This window comes from Crocodylus siamensis, chromosome 7 (genome assembly GCF_052110815.1).
Source record: "Crocodylus siamensis isolate JL-2025a chromosome 7, ASM5211081v1, whole genome shotgun sequence".
Lineage (NCBI taxonomy): Eukaryota > Metazoa > Chordata > Crocodylia > Crocodylidae > Crocodylus > Crocodylus siamensis.
This window is the reverse complement of record NC_143401.1, coordinates 42,872,135-42,895,356: the sequence shown is the minus strand read 5'-3', so window position 1 is coordinate 42,895,356 and position 23,222 is coordinate 42,872,135. Positions and strand designations below refer to the sequence as shown.

Here is a 23,222-nt window from a genome sequence, read left to right as displayed (position 1 = left end):
GATGAAGATGTTGAACAGTGCAGGCCCGAGGACCAAGCCCTGCGGAACCCCAGTGCCCACGTCCTTCCAGGTTGAAAAGGACCCATCCACTACCACCCTCTGGGTGCGGTCCTACAGCCAGTTGGCAACCCATTTGGCTGTGTGAGTGTCGACACCACAGTTTCCCAGTTTCTTAATGAGAACGGGGTGAGAGACAGTATCGATAACCTTCTGGAAGTCCAGGAAGACTATGTCCACTGCTACCCCTGCATCTAATGATCTGGTGATCTGATCATAAAAGGCCACCAGGTTGGTCTGACAGGACCTGCCACTGATGAACCACTGTTGGTTGCCCCTACACATGCAGTCCCCTGCTGGCCCCTCATGGATGTGTGCCAGAATAATTTTCTCAAACAGATTGCCTAGGATCGAGGTAAGACTAACTGGCCTATAGTTTCTTGGGTCCTCCTTTTTCCCTTTTTTGAAGATGGGAACCACGTTGGCCCTCTTGCAGTCCTCTGGCACCACACCAGAGCACCATAAGTGATCGTAAAGCCGTGCCGGGGTCCTGCAATGACCTCGGCCAATTCCTTTAGAACGCTAGGGTGGGGATCGTCCCGACTGGCTGACTTGAATATGTCCAGTCCCTCCAGAAGCTCCCTAATTAGTTCCTCACTAACCCGTGGCCCAGGTGTGCCTCCCCTGGGGCCCGAGGGGGGCCCAGCAGGGAGGTGGCTCTTCTTGTCCCTACTTAGGAAGACTGAGGCAAAGAAATTGTTAAACTTGTTAGCTTGTCATCTGGTGTGACAACCAAATGACCAAAAGAAGGCTTCTTTTAAAATTTCATATTAAATTGAATTGTGTGACAAAAACCATACTGACATGCTACAATGCAGTAAAATTAGGCTATTGCACAGTAGGGTCACTTAAAAGGCACTTACCAGCACTACTGCACAGTAACTCGAGTTACTGCACATTTATTTAGTACTTGCTTATACAAATACTAAATAAATGTGCAGTAATCATTGCACAATAGTGTTGCATGTAAATGTGACCATTCTGTTCATATTTACTCTCAGTTTCATCTGGTACATTTGCAAAGCCATATTTCTAATGCATTCCCTCAGGTTCTGACAGAAGAGAAAAAGTAGTTATATACATATATGTATATATATGTATATATATCTTTATTTATATTTATACTAGCCAATTGCCCATCAGGAATGACGGAGACAGGAGGTGGGGGTGAGTGGGGACGAGAGTTCGCCACTCACTATCCTGTGCCACCTCCCAGGAACGGGGTGAGGGGTTCCCGCCATCCCCCTCGGCCAGCATCCCATGTTGCCACTGTCTCCAGTGAGCAGGGCCGGGGGAGAGGGGCGACCCCCCCCCCCGCTCCACCCTCTCCGTCCCCACCATCATGGTGGCACTCTGCTGCACTGCTACCTCTTGTCCAGAGTGCTCTTGGAGCACTCTTTTTGGTTGTTTCATTCAGCATTGTGATTCGCTGCTGAGACAACCAATCAGAGTGTGAATAACACGTTATGGACAGACAGACTGACCAAAGTTTTATTATATTAGAATTATTTGACATATTGTAGAAACAAAGAGTTAGTGTTGTGTTAAATTAATATAATGCAAATAATAGATGTTTTATTCAAATTGGCTTTCATCCTCATTATTGCAGTAGCTGGCAATGCAGTGATATGAGACAGATTTGTAAACATAGTGGTGCCATTAATTTATCACAGGCAATTGAACTAGTCAAAAAACACATAATATAATAACATTTGCTGACTGTGTATTCTGCTGGATGCTGATTTGCCCATTATTCTCTCATATTAAATACAACTGCAGATCCACTTCAAGCATATACTTTAAGACACATCTTATGGTATAAAGATAGCACAGGTTCTGTATTCAAGGTTCTGTTCATATAAACAGAAACAATGCTATGCATTTTAAAATAGTAGTTAACCAAAGTATCACCTATAAAGCAGCTGTTACAAGAAAAACTCACTAAGACTGACATTTGCTGAGGTCCAATGAATTCTTATCCAATTGAAAGAAAAGAAATTTGATAGAATTTAAATATAAACTTTTTTTCAACAGATGAATAATCTTCTTCAAGGAATACAATGCTCCAGTGACGTGATATGGACAACCTTATTCACTAGCAATTGCTTTGCTTACTAGCAAGGATAATGAACCTTTATTCTTTAAAATAAAGCCAAAAAACTGCAAGCACCCCCTCAGTCCCTTTATTTATCCTTACTTCCAAATGAAAATAAATAGCAATGAGCAAAAAGTTACGAAAGAGATGATGAAGTCTTTTTTCCCCAAGTAGATTTCCAGAGTTTACTCATATGTTCCTCTGCCAAATTCACACAACCAAATTTACAAGATATGAGAAAGTATTAGAAAATAACAATAAAATGGAACTGATATAATGGCCATGTTTACATTGCCTCTATGCTCTGCCTAGGACTGCAGCCAAGAAGCAGTCTCCAAGCCACCCACTCACTTCATGCCCAGAAATAAAAGAGTGTAGCTGCCTAAAAGCACCTCTGGACAGATGCCAAGAATGATGCTCAAGACAATGAGCTTTAGAGCAATGCTATGCCAAATAGGGCCACCCTGAGCCAGCTACACTGTCTTATTTCTATGGTTTAATGTATGCTAAGCAGTAACAAGTAAGCAAGATGCTCTTTTTGGTAGCAGTCTCAAGTTCAGTACAGAAGTGGTATAATTAAGTATAGTATTACACTACAGAAGCATGTCATTCTACAACCATATTTTTGGAAACCCATGTCCCTCCTACCTTGTGCATTTCCATCTAGCTTTGTGTCATATCTAACCCAGAAGCTCATTCAAAACATGGCTGTAAAATTATTCATACAGGTCCACAGACATGTTTTAGCTGGTGTAAATTACTATCATCCCATCAAGGCCCATGACTTCACGGCAGTTTAAATTTCCTGGCTCAATATAATATCGAGGCAGCAGATTTGATCTTTTTTTAAATATATATATATATATATATATATGTACGCCTTTAAATTCATCCATATTATATGGTAATGTATAAATAAATATGCAAAACACAGTACCCATAGGTGATTGCTGGCAAACATACCAGATCCTCATGCTTATTTGCAGTGCTCCAATGCTACACTTATCAGAACTCAAGATCTATCTGCAATAACAGGACCTCTCATAATCATCATCCCTGTTCATAGTATAACCAAACCCAAGAAGATGAAAGAAAGTCAGCCTTATAGAATTCATTTGCTACTGCTACGGGGGGGGGGGGAGAGAGGGGGGCTTAGGACACATGCTGGGCAACCAGATTTCTGATTCCTTGTCAATCTTAATTCACAGCCAATAGAATACTGGCATTTTCTAAACTGAACATAAATGATTGTGGCACATAGTACTATATATATTTCCATTGTTTTCAAGAAAGGAGAATTCATGGAAGCATTTTCCAGCACAAATAACAGGAAAATTCAGTGTCCATTAAGTAGTGTTTTACAAACATGCCAATGTTTTTTTTAAAAAATGGATATTCTGGGAAAGGAGAAGTTGCATGTTGTGAAAATGTCTATCGTGTGCTCATTGCCCAGGTACAGACATTACATTTTTACTGGACCAGAAACTGGTCTATACCTGTAACAGAACAAAAGTTCAGCAGACAAAACCAGTCTATATCTGTAACAGACATTTTGCATACATAGACTGGTTTAAAAATGGCAAAACCTGTCTAATATTTGTCCCCCCTCCCCCAAACACCAAAAGGCAAAATGTGTGTTCTGTTTCCTATTGATCTAAATTATGCCACTTACAGAAAAAACATGTAACTTAGTTTGATTTCATCTTGGGCTTCTTGAATGTCTGTACCTAGCCATTATGTATCCACTATTTACAGGCATTTGAAGCAACAGGAAGGTTAGGTTTCAAGGGAGTGCTTGGGAGGTGAAGAGGAGGAAGTAAGCAAGGATTAATTTGTGCAGGCACTTTCAACAAATCATTCATTTGTATTTTTTAATAAATTCTCACCATAGTTCTGAGGCCCAGCCTCACCTGATCTCCAGATAGGAAAGAAAAGGGAGAGAAAAAAAAAGGATGAAAATAGTGAAGTTAATAGTGTACTTAATGTTTCACTTCACTTAATTCACATACTGTCTCATTTGTCTACTTTCCATGTTTGTTTTTAATCAGACTTAGCATGGAATTTTATAGCATGGACAATATCATTTTCATCATACATAATTGCCATCATAGTGCCTATTTTTCAAGAGGCAATATTTAAACCATCTAACACTTCATCATGGTAAGTTAGCAGGTTATATTTAAAGCACCCTCCATGTTTTTAACTAAAGTTTACATGTGGAGGTCTCTCTTCCAAACCTGACTGAAAGATATGGGATTCTTTCTCCATTTTTTTCAGTCACAGTTACATAGACTGGGCTATGCATTCCCTTCATTGTAAGTTAGGGCTTAATTTTTATATCCTGACTTACTCCAGTTGAATTTATGGCATAACATAGTTAATCTCCATCTCATTCCTTCCTTTTCCTGGCCCATCCATATGCTACCTCAGAAACGCCTGCTTTTCTCATTGTGCCAGGAATATGAGAGACAGATGGCAAAAGAGGCAAAGGAACTGCTTCCATCAGTTTTATGTCCATTCAGAGGTTGTCTGTACAGGAGGAATTATCCACTAGTCATCTCTGCATGCTTAAAGCTACTTTTAGCTTAGATAATGAAAAATGGCCTCAGCAGACTGTGAATCCAGTTGAATATCCATTGTGGTTTCTATTAAGAACTAGGTTTTTTAAAGGCCTCAGCACCCTCAGAATCAGATTCTGAAAATAGCTCAGGCTTTATTTAGGCATCAAAAATGTGTCCTGATTTTGAAAAGTCAGATCACTGAAAATCTGGCAAACAGCATCACAGAGAGAGCAGCTGGGTGCCGAATATTTTTGAAAAGTGTAGGGTCATAACAAGGATGGTCAGCACACTGCAGCAGCAGCACAGGCAATGGCTGTTGCCAAAGATGGTATCGGCATTCATCACAGCCAGGCCATAATTGGAGCTCCATAATTGTTCCTCTTCTAAGTAGGCGCCAGGTTGTTGTTCCCTAGTTAACCACCCACAATTACACTATGTAAAAGCAGGGCCTTATTGGGCACATTTACATGAACTATTGAGTAGTTCATCGCTACTGCGCAGTAGCACTGGCAGACACTAACCGTGATGCGATGCTACTATGCAGCAGTGTTTGAAAAAACCATGCAGGGATGCTACTGTGCAGTAACAACTTCACAGTCCACTCCTCACGTAGACACGGCCATTGGCATCTAAATAAGAGCTGAGCTTTATTTGAAAATGTGGCTTCAATTGCTAGTAGTAAACCCTTGTAAGCAATGGTTGTAAGCATCAGATTTTACCAACAATTACAACACATAAACATCTGAATTTTCTCAGCATTTATCTCTGTTTTTAATAGGAAATATAATAGTGTTAACTCAGATTCTATAAAATGATATGAGGTCTGTGGATGAAAAGCTTTATAAATTATAAATGCTTTTTATTATTATTATGCATTACAATGGTGCTGGGTGGCATTTATAAAAAAATTACTGGTCATGATAATAATAATAGAAGAATAATTTGGAAGGGAGCGAATAACAGGCAACATCTTTTAAAATATCCAAGATACTTCATTTAAAAATGTATTCCCTATTGTGTGCTGTATTTTTTCCACAAAGCTAGTATAGCCAAATTCAGCAAAGCTCTTCAGCGTGTGGGAAAATTTGAGTCCATGCTTAATCCAGGTTGACATCAAACAAACTAAGTTTTGATTCCACACATTAAAATTAATGGGAGGTTTTAGTCAAATCAGGTCCAGATTAAACCCTTATTTGAAGTTAAATGTGTACTTAAATGATGTGTTAGAACAATGCCTAAGTGGCTTTACAATTCACAACCTAAAAAAAAAAAAGAAATCTGGGCAAAATACTGTTGCAATTTTTTTATTCTTATTCAAAGTTATGCTTTCATTACCACTGAATGATCAAATAGCAGAAAATCAATTGGAATATACCATCATGGACTGAGATAGAACATATAAACAAAGGTTCTATAAATACTGAGTCAAGCATCTGAATAGTTCTAAGCACATTTAGGACTCAATTCAGCAAAATACTTGAGCACAGATACAAAAAATAAGCACTGGAGCACCACATTGACTTCATAGTGGGATCAGTCATATGATTAAACTTAGACATGTACGTAAGTTTGTTGCTGAATTGGGATGTTAACCTACATTGTTTCTATCAGAGTTCCCTGCATTACAAGGGGAATTATTTTATGCTCACTTTTACACAGGCGTTTTTATTTTTTTTTAACGTGAACCATAATAGTTACATCATGTTCTGGTCTAAACTATTTACCTAGGAATCATACATCAGGACTTTATTATATGGCTCTTATACAAACCATCCCTTTCCCTTCCCCAGACAACTGCTCCTAGTAGGTCTGGCAAGAAATGGTGGAACTGAACTGGCAACAATCATGTTTAAATATAACTTTAGCTGGCACAGTTTTTGTCCCTTTTTTGACAGAGAGAGGAATGACATTTCATTCTCATTCCTATTAGGGACTGATTCAAGTCTATTGTAGTCAACTGTAAGACTCATATTGATTTCAGAGGGCTTGGAATCAGATCATTGGTTATGATTAGGTGTTGCAGAATATTTGATTCTATATATTGATCTTCAAAGAAGAGGTGAGCTTTCAAGACTCATACTCTGCAGTTGTGCAAATAACGAGAATAAAGTTACTTAAGGCTGTTTATCCCATAATTTCTCAGTGTTAATATCTGTACAAAGGATAGACTATAATAAGATTATTTTCCTCTTCCTCCCCCAAAACTGTGTATTTTGTCATGTAGCAGCATTAAATCTTGTATTCTATGATGACTTGTGGTTGCTCTTGAAATCATATTGCTTTTAAAGATGGTAGTTATATAAATTTGTCAACACTCAGTATTCAGAGTTATGTTTAACCTGAGTTTCTACGTGGCATTACAATATATTTTTCTGCCAATGTTCACATTATTTATTCCTCCTCCCCACTCCCCAAAACAAATCTTTATTTTTTCTTAGAAAAGTAGAGTACAATACAGTGGTACAAACAAATTACCATTTATATGCAATTTCTGAGCAAAAAATGTACAAAGATTTCCGATATAAAAATACGCAAAAAATAATTTTAAAAAACAACATAAAATATAAAGAGCATGCAATGAAGGAAAGGAAAATGTCAGTTTGATGGTTTTGTGGTTTCTCAAAATCATAAGTAACTGTGCAAGGGGAAAACCAAATTGTCAGATAAAGAACTAACAACAACAATTATGTAAATGAAAAAAGGTAAGAAAAGGAAAGAAAAAGAGAGGAGAAAGTAGTGTAAGTGTAAGATCCTTTATTATTAATAATAATAATAATAAAACCCACAAAAAATAACTGACCGCACATGGGCAATGTGGAAGCTTCTGAATTGCTATGAAATAACATCATCTTGGAGATCTGAGGTGTGGTACTCTTAGCAATAGTTTGACAACATATGACCATATTGGTAATCTTATATTTACCCTTCCCCATGGATCTCAATCCATACCAAAGAGGACTTCTAAAGGGGCTAAAGCTAATAAATTGAGACTTGTTTGAGGTAGGTTAAAATAGGTACATCACCTGCAAACACAGCTATATGATATACTATAGTGAAGTTAAAGGCAGATGATGTAAGGCTGCACACCTCAAGTTCAGAGATACAGATTTGGGGCGGGGGTTCCCCCTGCACACTGTGAACATATTCATGATTACTTCAGGAAAGTTTTGGCACCTTCCAAAGTCCAGCAGAGTCAGAAAGTGAAGAGTTGCTGGATTCAGTAATATTTATTTTCTTGAAAGTAGAGTGAAGGCAGTAATGATAGCATGATGGTGCTACAAGTGTATGAGTTAGTATAGATATGCTCCCACTGTGGACAGAGCTCTAGCTGTTGGCACCATAATGTAATAAAAGAAGAGAAGAGTGAGGATACAAATAATGGGAAAAATCTGCTCAGTAGAATGGTTTTTCCACAGACTAATTAAAAAGTTAAAAAATCATAAACTAAGCAGCTTTAATTCAAAGTGTAGTTTAAAAAAAACCTTCAAGAGAATCATATTAAAGTTCAAGCTTTGGCCCTTACCAGAGAAACGTATGCCGAATTAACTAGTTAAGCAAGCTGAAAATAATATCATTTCCTACCTTGCAACAAAATGAAGGCTTCACACACATGATGATCAGAACTCTGCTGGACCCAGCTGCCAAAAAAGTGCAGGAAGCTAGAAGCAATTATTTATTTTGGAATTTCTACATTACTATGAAAAAAGTTGAAAAGGCTCTCCTTTTCAAGTGATTATTTTAGTAAGTTAGTGCAAATTGACTGCAGCAACTACGTTTCAAAAGGGACAAAAAAAAAAAGATTTAATAGAAAGTCCCAAATGACCCTTACTTTGGATTTTCCTGCTTTTTTTACAGCTTCTGAAGTTTATGATACCCAAATATTAGGTACAAAGTTTTGTAGATCAGTAAGAAACCACTAAACATCAATGGTGTTAAATATGGCCTTTTGTCATACAGCTTTGATGCTGAGATTTCTGAACGTGTTCTGAGATTTCTGTAGTGTTCATGGCCTGTTAAAGAGAGCTGGTCATTGACAGTAATCAAAAGATATTGATTATAAATTCTAGAAAACGGAGTTAAGGAAAGATGACTATATATAAATTTCCCTTAAACTGGAAGTAATTAGGACCATGTAAAATTGCCAAATGTATTTCCATTTTGATAGACTATAATCATGAATCTGGTGGGAGATCCTGGCATAGTATCACAGGTATACCATTTTCCTAATGTCATCAGAGGATAATTCTCCTTTCATTAATCTGATTTATTTGGGATGAAGCAAAGCACCTAAAAGGAACATATAGGCTGCTTGCAGATGTTAAAAAAAAAAAAGGGCTTTACTGAAAGAAGCAGCCTGTTACTTCAACTCCGCTCTGCAGTTTCTGTAAAGATTGAATGCTTCAGCAGGGCTTTTTGGTGCTTTTACTAAAGCTGATTCAATGAGCTATTAGATAAAAGTGCCAGAAAGCCCTGCTAACACATCTGATCTTTACAGATGTTGAGTGAGCTGGACTAAAGTAATAAGCTACCTCTTCTCGGCATACATGGGGCTTCGTGCAGGAATGCACCAAGTTTAAAATAAAGCTCCATTTTTGCATTTTTGTTTGTTTCTTTTATGTCCGCAAGCACCCATAAAGTTTATCACATAAATAATCAATAGAAATACTTATGAAGTATGTGTTGAGTAGGAAAAAAATGTCCTGTATTAAATCCAGAATGGGTGATTCTTATTCTTTTCTTAGAACAATAGTAGTCAATGCAGTCTTCATTTCTCTGGATAGAAGTCTTGCTATTTCTTGCATTGTAGGATAGAGAATCAATAGGTAAGTGAAGAAATCATGGGAAATCACAGGAGAGAGGCAAAATGCCTGAGGACTGGAAAAGGGCCAACATAGTGTCTCTCTTTAAAAAAAGACAAAAAAGAGGATCCAGGAAACTAACAGGCTGACTGGTCTGTAGACGAGTTAGCCTCCCTTTGATACTTGGGAAGTTACTGGAGCATATCATAAAGAAGTCCATGTGCAAGTACATGGAGAAGGAAAGGCTTATCATGAGCAGGCAACATGAATTACTGTGGACATACTGGGCACCTTCACACGTGCAGCAAGGCTGCTCCAATGCACTGTAATCACAGTGTATAGGAGCAGATTCAATTAATTGAGTCTGCTGGAGAGTGGTAATTACCATGCCCCAGCAAACTCCATTGTGACAAAAACCCTTGGTTTCCTTCAAAAAGGTAGTTTGATGGATGAAGGGAATGCAGTGGTATAGTGTATTTGGACTTCAGCAGGCCTTTTTACAAAGTCCCACATGTCCTTATAAACAAATTGGAGAAATGTGAGCTAGACGTAACTACACAGGAATAGACAACCAGCTCAACAGCTGCAAGCAAAAGGCAATTATAAATGGATTTGGGTTGTGAGGTCTGAGTAGAGTCCTACAGATCTCTGTCCTGGGCCCAGTACTGTTCAATGTGTTTATTAATGATTTGGATGCTGGAATAGAGAGCTTCTGACACCAATTTGCATATGACACAAAACTGGGAAGGATGGCAAACACAGGAGGAGGGCAGTTAAAATTCACAAGGATACAGACAGCTTGGAAGGATGGGCTAGAGCTAACAGGATGAAGTTTAATGCTCACAAATGCAAGATGCTACACCTTGGGAAAAGTAATCAAAAAGCACAAATAGAAAACAGGTGACACCTGGCTGGATATCAGAATGATAAAGAAGGATCTGGGAATCTTGGTCAATCACAGGCTTAATTTGAGTCTGCACTGTGATACAGCTGCGGAAAAAGTGAAAGTGATTTTGGGTTCCATCAATAGAAGCATTAGGTGCAAAACACAGGAGATGAAAGTGCCTCTTTACTTGGCACCTAGAGTGTGCCATTTTGTGCTCCACATATTAAAAAGGACATGGAGAAGTCAGAGAGGGTCCGGAAATAGACATCAAAAATGATAAAAAGCTTGGAAGACAATATGAGGAGAGGCTGAAGGAAACAGGCATGTTCAGTTTATAGAAAAGGCACTTAAAAGAGAAATGATAATTGTTTTCAAATATCTGAAGAACCACCATAAAGAAGAGAGAGAACATCTTTTACCTCTCGTTGCAAAGAGCAGGATGTGGACCAATGGCTTGAAGTTGTAGCAAAGTATGTTTATATTAGTTATCAAGGAAAACCTCTTCACTATTAAAACTGTGAAATAGATTACCTAGTGAAGTTGTGGAATCTCCATCCCTGGAGATGTTCAAGAAGAGGTTGAATAAGCATTGGTCCGAGGTGATCTAGAAGTAGGTATACTTGTGCTATACTATGAGTATTTTCCATGCTTCTGGGTTTTGCTTCTTGCTATATGGACCAGGAAGGAATTGTATTTCCCCTCCTCTTGTGATGTGTCAGATTAATTTTTCTTTCACCTTCCTCGAAAGCATTTGGTGTTGGCTGTAGCCAAGATTGGAAATTCTGATTGGTGTGCTCCTGCTGAAACTAAAACCCACAGGTTCCTAGCAAAAGGGTTTTGACCCTCCTCTCAGAGTCAAACCAAATCATATTTGGAATTAGGATGGAATGTTACCCCATGGTCAGAATAGCATGGAATGTGGGGTCAGGGTTGCCTTCCTCTGTACCAGGGGATGTAGGCCCTTCCTTCTCTCAAGCATATTTTAACAATCCTTGCACCAGCATGACACTGACCACCATTGTGCCCCTGCTTTACCTGTGACAAGTTAGGGTGCTATGGCTTATATTTGTGCAACAGGGTTGATTATGTAGTTGTAGTAATAGGTTAAATAGGGATTTATATGGCATAGCTTGGATAGGGACAATGCTGCCTCTGGCATGGGGCAGATGACTTCCAGAGGTCCATTACAACCCTATTTTCTATGGTTCTATGATTCTAAATATTTTCTAAACTCCTTTTTCCTTTCCTCCATATTCCTTTCCTTTCATAACTTCTGAAACTTCATTCTGTTTAATATTTTCAAAGTCTTCACTCTTCATATTAACACCACAGTAAAACTGCACTGCATCCACCTTGGCTATATCTCACTGTGACTACAGTTACTTTCTCCTCCTCAGTAATCTCAGTTTTTATTTCACCTTTCATTAGTACCCCCAAAATTCTGCTTCTAGCTAATTTGCTTAGAAATGTAACTATATTCCTCATCATTAGCTCTGAGTACCTGTAAAAGTTACCTTCTCCTCTAGCTAATTTTCAGTCATTCTTAAACCATTTTATTTGCTTCCTGCATTTCACTGCATGAAATTTAAAATCTTTCTCCTCTTCTTATGTGTTCTCATTATGTCCAAACTCATGACTCAGGTCCTTCAGCCACAGAAGAGGCCTTCTTTTATCTTCTTCTACACATCCAATTCATCTAGGTTGCTGTGTATGTCTAAATTGGTACATATAGAACTTCCTCGCCCAAACAGAATGCCTACTTCTAGAAATCTACGCAAATTTGTTCTTCTTCTGAACAATCATCAATCTTTTCTTGACCTGTTATTTGTCTTGCTTACCTTTAATTTATCTTGTTTACCTGACACTGGATATGGCTTCCACTGAAATGTGCAAACACTTATTAACATACACACAGGTAAGCAATCTTGCTGGAGTACAATAATAGTATATATTTGTCTTGTTGTTGTTGTTTTACAATTGTTAGTGGGACCAAACATTCAAAAGCCAGAAAGCTATGGAAGCTATCATTTAGAACAGTGAGAAATACTAAATATATTTCAAACTATGTCAAGACAGACAGGGGGAATGAGTATGTAAGAATTCTGGTTAAATATCCAGAAAGAGAAAGAAATAAAAGAAAGTGGAAAGAAAGAATTAAAATATTAAAGATGATATAAATAGACCCTTCCCCCAGAGATGTAAATAGAAATAAAATATAAATCAAAACAACTTGAAAGAAAACAGACTGAAGTTATCTAAAACTGATGTTACTATTTCTATGTTTAACTCTAACTTTTGGCATATTCTCATCTCAATTTACAAGATTTATGCTTGTGACTCCCTGACTATTGAGAGGCGAATACACACCAGAATACATCATACCCAGCCATGGCTAATGCTTGTGAACACAAAACAATATTAAAAGATTACAGACAACTACCCCTTCCATCCCTGATCCTGTCTCCAAAGCAAAGTGATACAAATATACTTAGATTTTTACAGGATAGGGGCATGCTAAGCAAAGTTATAAGGGAGTGTACTACCACAGATGTAGTGGGAATGAGGTCTACAAGATAGCAGGGGAAAAGGCAAAAGGCTTGCACCAGATCTACATGTACAATTACATGCATCTGTGCTTCCAAGCAAGGTTATTTTCACCTATGTTTTCACTGTGAATACTTTCATAATGCTGTGCTAGGTAAGTGAAAAAGTTTTCCTTTTCAGCAATATACACTGAGGACCGTGTTCAAGTGAGTTCATGGGTTGACCCAGAAGCATGATATAGATGTTTATCACAGAAGACTTCATGGGTAAATTAATAATGGTGAAGTAGGAATTCAGAGGAATGGAATCTTACTGATAAGTATTTCATAACATTACAGACTGTAATGTATATTTCAGATCCCACTTGCCAGAGTTGCTTATATATCATACATACGTACTTTAATACTTATGGCAACCCTAGAAATAAAAATTAGAATTCATGGGCTATGACTGTTTCCAGCTGCAGTGCTGCCTGCTGCTGTTATTTTCTTGTAACAAACTTAAGATGAAAAAATCTAAAGTATTGCAAGGTTTCAAACATTACCGGAGGTTAGTTTGTTAAGTATTTTAATTGATATAAATGGAAATAAGCTTCATACAAGATAACTGCCTATGGACTGATTAGTCTATGACAGTGTTACTAATTATTACATTGTACTTTGTACAAAAAACTTTGTAAACAATTAATTTCAAATAGACTTTTCTAAGTAAAATATTTTATATGTAAGGCAGTTAGAGATGCTTATTTTTAGAAACAAAGCAAATGATTTGAAAAATAGAGAAAGCAGTTCAACAGCATGGGCAGCTAGGTGGCTGTTTGAAATAGTAATAGAATAAAGAATTTGCTAAGGTCACCAGTTCAAATTTGGCCTAAATTGTTTTGTGACCAAATACTGTTATCATCTGATGGCAGTTGTGGGGCCTATGTAGAATGAGCTGCTTCTCAATGACGGTTGGACAAAATTCCTAATCATAAAAGTAGTACCACTTTTGGTGTCAGTTTTTATCTTTGTTGCCAGTCCTGGCAGAGAGGCCAAGGACATGAGGTCTGAACTACTCTTACTCCTATATGTAGTCTCTTCAGGTCAAGGTTGAGGCACATTGGTGGGGCAATGTGGGGAAGTTTGCACTGCTGCTGTCCATGCTGTAGGTGCTCTATAAATAAATAGAGGACTTTACTCTCTGGGGATGTCAGTTTGGTACCTTCCATAAGCATGAAAATCACATTTTAAAAACTCTATAAAATTCTATACAAAAATGTAGTACTGCTGATAGAGTGGATTTATTTGTGAGAGCAGCTAAAAACCCACCATTTCAATTTGTTCTCACTTTCTTTTATATTCTCTAGTTTTAATTGTGATAAGAATAAAAGTTATGGACCTCTTTTGGTGTTTCTTGATGACAACGATTGCTATTCCACCACAACTCCAGTGCTGCCACCAAGCATGCAAGAAGAAGGCCTACTGCTAAAATGCAGAAGACTCCTGCAAAACTGTGAAGCTTCAATGCCTTCCCATCTGTTTGTGCATTGATATGACTGTTCAGGTCACAGCGTCCCATTCGTGGCCACCATTTCTGTTTGAGAACATCCAAATCTCCACTCTCTTGTAATTCTAAGATCCTGTAGAAAATATGAAACACAAATATTATTTCGAGGGCTTTCTGTAACCTGTGTGTCTATTAACATCTCTGTAGTCATGGAATCCTAAAACACCAATGACCATTCTTCAGGGTTTCTGTGTTATTCAAGAGCCTTCTATCTTCAAGACAGAAATTCTCCAGTTGGACAGGTAGAGTTCTACAATTCCAGGACCTCATCACTCTATCTATGTCTACATTTAATGAAATATGCTTTCTGATTTAAAAAAAAATAAACCCTCATTCATTTGCTGTGAGCATGAGCACAGTTGGAAGAGGACCATTTTTAGAAGGATAACTTTCTTTAAGGAACAGAACTAACACTGAATCCTTTAAGACAAATATATGTGTTCCTAAAAATGCGGAAGAATTTGAGGATAAATCTATCTTGTAGACCCAAGCATTTATTCAGTAGTATCTCACTGCAGCAGCAAGCCTTCAGTGGTCAGCTTTAAAAACAAAATGATTTTCAAAACTGCCCTAAGTAAAGACCACCCCACATAAATGTGACCCACTATTGTTCTGATTTACAAGACATTGCATTAGTTAATTAGTGCTTTGGACCCCGTTCATGAAATATACTATTTGCATTGATATGGTCCTGCAGTTCTGTGCACTGTTACCATTCCTTCACAGTACTGACTACAAAACTACTTAAGCAACTATAGGTTCATTTACTTCTGCTTTGCACTATAGCAAATATCATTCATTTAGAAAGACTTTACTATAATGATGTTATTTTATGCTCAGATTAGTATGTTAACAATTGCTAATTAATCATTGTTTCCCCTTTGTGAAGTGCCCCATCCCTCCATGAATGATTCATTTTGGATCTGGGTTTACTGTTTCCTAACAACCTTTCCTTGGGAGACAGCTTTGTGTCTGGTTAGCATGAAAATCTAAGCTCATCACAGCTGGTGGTTTACCACTTGTAATAAAAAACTCATTTAATAATAATCCACATAGACAGCCAGCCTGCCTTAGCCTCCTGCTTGTAGCTTTGTACTCAGCCACTTTCTAAGACTATGTATATCCCTTACATTGTGCACATTTGTTTAAGCATAAAGGAAAAATATATATCTATATTTTAAATGGCTTTGATAGACCACTCGCTACTGGGATCACTGAACTTGACAGACACAGAAGAACAATACCCTCACTGAACTTATATAAGCACTGAGTGACTATCATTCACCTAATGTACTATGATGCATAACAAGCATTATTGTGTTTCTGACTTGTAGGCCCTAGAGTCTAAAGTCTGAACTGTTTTATCATAAGCCCCACATCTGAGACAGCATATTGTTTCATGGCCTCAGGAGCAGTCTGGAAAATAGATTGTTACTGAGAAAAACTCAGTCACTCTCCCAATTTGCCCAGTATTCTGGAAATTATAACCAGCACTGACACTTAATGGATAGTATACATAATACCAGGACTGACCCCCTCCTACTCACTCTATGAGAACACAAACAGCAATTGCTGGGTTGAGAATGTTCCCCATTCTCTGATTTAGTCTATTACAGAAAAAAATTTAAGGGGAAAAAAAAAAAGAACCTTGAATGGCAGATATTCACTTTAAAAACAGGCGTTGCTAAAGTTCACCTGAGCTGTGTGAGAGTTGTTTCAGAGAAGAATAATGTGGAACAAGCATGGTTTTGTTTTACCTTTGGGAAAAGAGATCTCTGTAGGGGCTGCCATGCTGAAGTGCTATTCCATAGCCTTTGCTACTGATGCTGTTTCCAATGACGGTCACAGAACAGTCATCATCCGTCAGAGCTGCATACTCCACCACTGTTACATCCCACAAAAAAGCATAGTTGCCTTTCTTTGCCTGTAAATGCATCATAAATAAAGCTCAGTGTATACAGTACGTCTATGACTTAAGATAGTCTCAAAGAAGTGTTGAGATTTCCATGCCTTTCTTTGCCTGTAAATGCACCATAAATAAAGCTCAGTGTATACAGTACGTCTATGACTTAAGATAGTCTCAAAGAAGTGTTGAGATTTCCATTACCCAGTAATGGCATTTCATTAGTTTGTAACAAAATGTAGCCTACAACACATTAGGACTGTTCTAATGTTCCTGGCATTGCTTCCTTTACTTCACATCCAGCCCAGAAGTCTCCCACTTTTTAAATGAGATCCCATAGGGTAGTAGCCTTGCTCCATGACTTTGTATGTATGACAGGGTCAAGGGTAAGCCTTGGATAAGTCTTTAAATAATAGATAATGCTAACAATTAATAATGAATCAAAGCCATCACCTTAAGTGATAGTACTAGATGTTGTTTCCCTAAGGAACACTGATTAGTAAGCATATTTTAATTTGACCAGTTCTCCACATTTACACAGCCTGGCCGATACAAATACTAAATGGTATTTTCTGTCAGTCACAAAACAACAGCATCACAGTTCTCCCCAAATGAATAAATAAATAAAGGAAGCCAAGGAAAAGAACTACTCTAGTTCTGCAATGTTAGGCAGGAAAGGAAGAGGCACCAAAGTCTCCCACTTGCTCTATTTGGGACCAATATTGACTTATTTTAGTATATACCCCGGCAGTTGTTCTGAAATGTCAGCCTTAATTGGGATTCAAACTAGTGCCTGTGTGCAGCACACCAGATAAATGTAAATCACCTTACTTATCATAAGATGTAAGAAACATCTCTGAATGGGAATTCAATAAAAAGCTTGGTTAAAGTAATCTTTGGTTTCCTAACGTATTTAAGTAATATGTTTTTAAGTCTCTAGTGAACATATACAGCACAGTGGAACAGATGGGCTGGAGAATCTAATGCAAATAAATGAGTAATCATAGATCCAGACTTCGAAGACTCTTTTTTCATTTGTGTTTATCATCAGCTAAGACAGACAAGGCAAGAAGCTGAGCTACTGTATGTCATCATACATTTGTTTAAAAAGTTATCCTCAAGCTCTGTCAAAACAACAGCCTCAGTTCTGATGCAGAATTAGCTATTTCTTCAGGTTGTTTTCATTCTCCATGTATGTTCTGCTTTGGATTGAACTAAAATTCTATAAGATTCCCTCAGATGTTGCATGGTATCATTTGCTACCTGCTGGAGACTCACACAGATATTTATTTAAACACATGTCACTTCAGCATCTGACTATAAACAACCACATCACTCTGAACTTGACAGGTGTCCAAACATGACAATCATCCAAAAACGTGTGAGTGGTCCTCCCATGGATAGTACCCAGGCAAGAAAAGAAAAGAAAAGAAAAGTAAAGAAAAGAAATGAACGTCCCTATTTGGACTCACAGTGACCCAAGTCCTACAATGTCCAACCTTTTTGGTGCCAAGGTAAACAAAACACCCTGAAGCCCCTTTGCTTTTGGATTTAACACAAAAAAGTGGTTGGTTACTTGCTATATTTTGCAGAAAGCTGAGAAGGAGTCCCAATGCCCGAAAGCCCAGGCAAACATAAGTAATTTCTATTACATGTCTGAGACATTTTCAGATGACTGTTGCTATATTAGTACAAAACACTGTAGTCTGAAATACAGCACAGGCGCTACAGAAACACTTAGATATGACTCTTCATTGAAACAAAACCAAATCCTGTTGCCAAAATCAAAAATGAAATATTAAACAATGTATCATATGAATTAAAAAAAAAACCACTCTGAGAAAACTAGTTCATTTTAGGCATTCCACTGCCATAATAAAATCTCAGTATCCTCAATATATTACCATGGCTGACACTTCATGCACATCTGCCTGAACTGGGAAGGCAAAAAGGGGAATTTTGGTGCAAATGGAAAACAGATGGGGGATAAATATTTACTCCATGTAATATCCAGGAAAGCCACCATCATCTTTCTACAATAAGACAGTTACAAGCACAATAAGCAAAGCACTGCAAAGTATGGGTTACCTGACTTAAAATCAGTTGGTAACATATACTGATGGAAACACAGATGTGGTTTTGCAAATGGGTATTAATCAATAACTCATAGCCCACTAGTGTTAGCAATAAGCTTGTCTGCCTGCTGGTTTCTGCCTGTAACAGGACGCCATCCTAGGGGTCACCGTGATCTCCCCTGACGCCCCATGTCTAGTCAGTCTACAAAACACCCTCAATTCTCACCCGCCATATCTTTGATGTCAAGTATATACTAGAGAGGCTGCCTTTTCGACTCCCTGGACACGGTTTTCCTCCTGTACACTGGCCCCATTTCTGTAATGGGGTTTCTGTGCACCCCAGCCTTATGGGCTATGCGTGGATCCAGCCACCCCTTTACCACTCCCCAAGCCTCGCTGATGTAACAGACGTTATTTGGTCTCACACTCTTTCTGTAACTCGAGCTCTCTGAAGCCCTGTCTCATTCTGCACCTCACTGGCATTCAGGTTCCCCACAACCTTGTCTCGCTCTGCGCCTCTCTGGTGCTCGGGTTCTTCACAGCCTTGTCTCGCACTGCACCTTGCAGGTGCCCAGGCTTTCCACAGCCTTGTCTTGCACTGTGCCTCACTGACGCTTTGGCTCACTGCAGCCCTGTCTTGCACTGCACCTCCCTGGCGTTAGGGCTCTCAGCAGCCCTGTCTTGCACTGCACCTCCCTGGCCTCGGGCTCTCCGCAGTCCTTGTCTCGCACTGCGCCTAGCAGGCACTCTGGCTTTCCACAGCCTTGTCTTGCACTGCACCTCGCAGGCACTCATAAAATCACTGCCCCCTCTCTGGGCTTCTTACTGCCCCCTCTCTGGGGCTCGGGGTCAGCACACCTCAATGTTGCATCCTCCCTGGCACTCGGGTTGGTTCACCCCCAATGCTGTGCCTTCTTTGATGCTCGGGTTGGCACACCCCCAATGCAGCAACTTCTCTCGCGTTTGAGGTCAGTGCACCCCCAATACTGTGCCATCTCTGGTGCCGGGGTCCCCACATTGCCGTGGACCCCCTGTGAGGCCTCCTCCATCCCCTTATAGCCTCACCCAAGCTACCAGTTACAACAGCCCAACATCAATTCATGCCGCTTGGCTAAAACATCACTTGAGCCACCCCAAGGGTGCTCCATCCCTCACCCATATCAAGCTGTTTGTGCATTCAGGTCTCTTCTCTTTTCTCACTCAGGCAGAGCTCCTTGCCCCTTGGCTGCCAGCAGGGAATTGCCTGCCTGTCCTCAGCCTGCGACTTATATAGGAACCAGGCCCTGCCCCTTCTGGTCAGCTGGCTGCTAACAGGTATGGGTCATTGGCTCCCTCTGGTTGCCCTAGCAACCTGCACCCAGGCTCATTCATTAGTACTCCAAAAGTAGCAGGCACCTTAGTGCCCTGCTACACAGCCCAATCTCTGGCACTGGTTGTGTCTGTGGTATATGTAATGTATCTTTAAGGGCCCAGAAGTAGGATGACCCAGCCTCTCAGCACAATGCCCCATGGGTGTGGTTTTCTTGGTGGTGGGTTGTTGTTGTTCTCCCTGCAAGCTATGTGTGGGAGAGCTGATGAATTAAGTTCCTAATACAGATGAAGCTGTTTACCACCCCACTGGTCTCTGCTGAATGCTGACGTGAGGACAGAACCCCAAAGGTATGGAGGTCTAAGTGAGTACCCATCCCTGGAACCCTATGGCATACAGCAAGCACTATATGGTGTCAGAAGTGACCTGTCTCTCGGTGGAGTTACCAGCAGCCTGAGTAAGGGGGTTACAGTTGTCATTCCAAAAAAGACAAAAACATTGGAGCATTTCAAACCTCCACCAGCATTGTCCTTCACTGAAAATCTTGTGGAGAATTGGAGGAGATAAAAACAGAAGCTTTGATTATACTGTGTAGTCGCAAATGGGGAGAAAGAGGCAGAGTATTATAAAATTGCAGTCATGCTTCACTGTATTAGGGATAAGGCCCTAGAAATTTACAATAACACGCAAGGTATGTTTGCAGACCCTAAGAACAAACAACTCATGGAGGTGCTTGCTGTTGCTGTTGCTGTTCAAGAACTATTGTAAACCCAGAAAAAAACCCTTTGAAAGATATCAGTTCTGGCAATTTAGATACAATGCAGCCGCAGGCATAGATGATTTTGTTACAGAGCTCGGAAGTAGAAGAGTCCATAAAATGGCCCAGACAATACAAAGAACCAAGGTAGACCTTCTCAAACTATATCCTTATGTTTTCAAAGGCTTGGGACAATTTCCCAGTACCCACCACATCTATATTGACCTGGTGGTACCACCAGTTGCACATGGGTGTAGAAAAATTCCCTTTGCAACCCTAAGCAATTGAATACTGCCCTCACAATGCTGGAAGATATGAGAATCGTTATGAAAGTGACTAAGCCCGCACCCTGGGTCAATAGCCTTGTGATCACACATAAGAAGGATGGTTAGTTATAACTTTGCCTAGACTCACGAGACCTCAACAAGGCAGTGTTGAGGCAGCACTTTTCAATGCCAGTGTAGGGGATGTTCAAATTAACTTGTCAGATAAAAAGCTGTTCACCATTCTTGATGAAAAGGATGGCTACTGGCAAGTCAAACTGGACATGGAATCAGCAGAGTTGTGTACCTTTAACATTCCACGGGGACAGTACCATTTCAATCGCCTTCCTTTGATATTAAGTTGGCTAGTGAAACATTCCAACAGAAGAATCATGAGTACTTTGGTAACATTCCAGGACTCTACATAATCACAGATGACATGGTCATTGCAGCAGCTACCAAAGAGGAACATGATACTATCCTGAAACAAGTCCTGGAGAGAACACATCTGAAAGGAGTAAAGTTTAATAAGGACAAAATACAGTTTTTAGTTGACAGCATTAGGTACATGGCTGTATCTTCTCAAAAGATGGCGTCAAACCAGATGATGACAAAATGGAAGCCATCTACAGGATGCCCCCTCCAAAAGACAAAAAAGGCCTTCAGAGACTCTCAGAGCCCGTCAGTACTTGGTGCAATATGATCCACATGAGTCGAGCCTGACAGCCCCACTTAGAGTGCTTCCCAGGAATGATGTTATCTGGCAATGGGAACTTGAACATCAGGCAGCCCTGGATAAGCTCAAGCAAACCATCACAACAGCACCTGTGCTCGAGTACTTCAACCCAGGAAAGCAGCTGAAGATCCAAACTGACATGTCCAAAGATGGCTTAGAAGCATGTGTTTCAGCAGAAGCAACCAAATGCATATGCTTTGAGGGCTCTAACACAAACTGAGAGAAATTATGCACAGATTGAAAAAGAACTTCTGGTAATTGTCTTCTCCATGATGAAGTTCCACCAAAATGTATATGGCGCCCAGATAACGGTCCAGTCGGACCACAAACCCCTGGAAGTGATCTTCACAAAGCCCATAGGAAAGGCTCCAGCACAACTACAGAGGATGCTGTTGTAACACCAGAAATATGACAACCAGATTCTGTATATCAAAGGCAAAGACATGTTAGTGGCTAACATGCTTTCTAGAGCCATATCATTTGTTCCTCCCCCTGATCCTGATCTTTTACACTCAAAAAAGGTGATTCACAGTCTGTCTGAAACACAGCCACTCAGTGACCAGTTGCTCCAGCAGTTACAGAATCACATGAATTCTGACAAGAAACTACAAGCCCTTAGAGTTCAGCATCGTAATGGGTGGCCAAGCAGGCAAAAACAAGTTAGACCTAAACTGAAGCCTTACTGGCCTCTCAGAGACCAAATCCAGATTCAGGATGATTTGCTCATGATTGGGCCAAAGATAATCATTCCACGTAGTGCAAGGACCAACATGTTGACATTGCTTCACTTGCCCCATCAAGACAAAGAAAGTCAAAAGCGCAAGCTCGACAAATCATGTATTGGCCCAAGATGAATAACCACATTAAGCTATGGATTGCAGATTGCTCCCTGTAAGAGGGTGGCCTCCTCATCAGATCTTCACTGGCTGCCTTGTTCCTGGGGTAACCGCCCACTTCACTCATCTGTCACATCTTGATGGAAAAATATGAGAGTTGTTACTAAAAGGGGAGGCTACCCATTTCTTGAGCTGCTGACGAGGGCCTATACCCACTCCAACCACCTCAACACAGGTCCCATGCCTTGTAGATGTCTTTCTGGTGTTACTTCTCTGGCAAACTGGGCACACAGTTGTAGCTCTTTCCTACAGCCCTGAGAGGGCCACTCACATGACACCCCTTTCTCACCAGGGTCCCACTCACTCTTCTGGCTCTCACCCAGCCTCTTTCATACTGCCCTCTCTTAGGGGCCCCACTCATGCCACCTGGCCTCATGCAACTTGGGGCTTAGCTCTCCTCACCTCAGTCAGACCCAGTGCAGTCTGTTGAGTATCTCCCACTACCCTCACCTGAGCATTGACTGAGCAGTTGTACAACTGTAGCCCTATTTTGCTCCTAGCCCCTCACCAGACCACTATGGCTGCACTGAGCCTCCTCACTCACCCACACTCACAAGACGCTATGTTCATCACACTTCTCACACAGGGTCTCTCTACTCCTGGCCCCTCTCGCACAGGGTCTGACTCATGCCCCCAGGCTTTCCTCTGCCACCTGGGTTCATCCCCAGATCATCCTCCATCCTGAGCTCTTCCTCAGGGCTCCTTAACTGAGCCCTGGGCTCCCCCTGCTTGCTAGAACACTACCAGGGTGGGGCTGGGGTTATTAAGGCCTCCCAACCCACTTTTCACTGCG

The 23,222-nt window shown here is 40.0% G+C and overlaps 1 protein-coding gene across 2 annotated transcripts in view; it reads right to left on the bottom strand.

Annotated features, from left to right (window-relative positions):
• GRID1 (glutamate ionotropic receptor delta type subunit 1) overlaps positions 1 to 23,222 on the bottom strand; it is a 1,131,580-nt gene that overhangs the window by 15,307 nt on the left and 1,093,051 nt on the right. Inside the window, exons 14-16 of one of the 2 annotated variants that reach the window (XM_090057114.1) lie at positions 16,248 to 16,414; positions 14,319 to 14,563; positions 14,006 to 14,088 (exon numbers count right to left, since the gene is read on the bottom strand). In XM_090057114.1, the coding sequence (XP_089913240.1) occupies positions 14,006 to 14,088; positions 14,319 to 14,563; positions 16,248 to 16,414 (495 nt within the window). The remainder of the gene's footprint in view (positions 1 to 14,005; positions 14,089 to 14,318; positions 14,564 to 16,247; positions 16,415 to 23,222) is intronic. The other variant, XM_090057113.1, reaches the window with a different exon arrangement.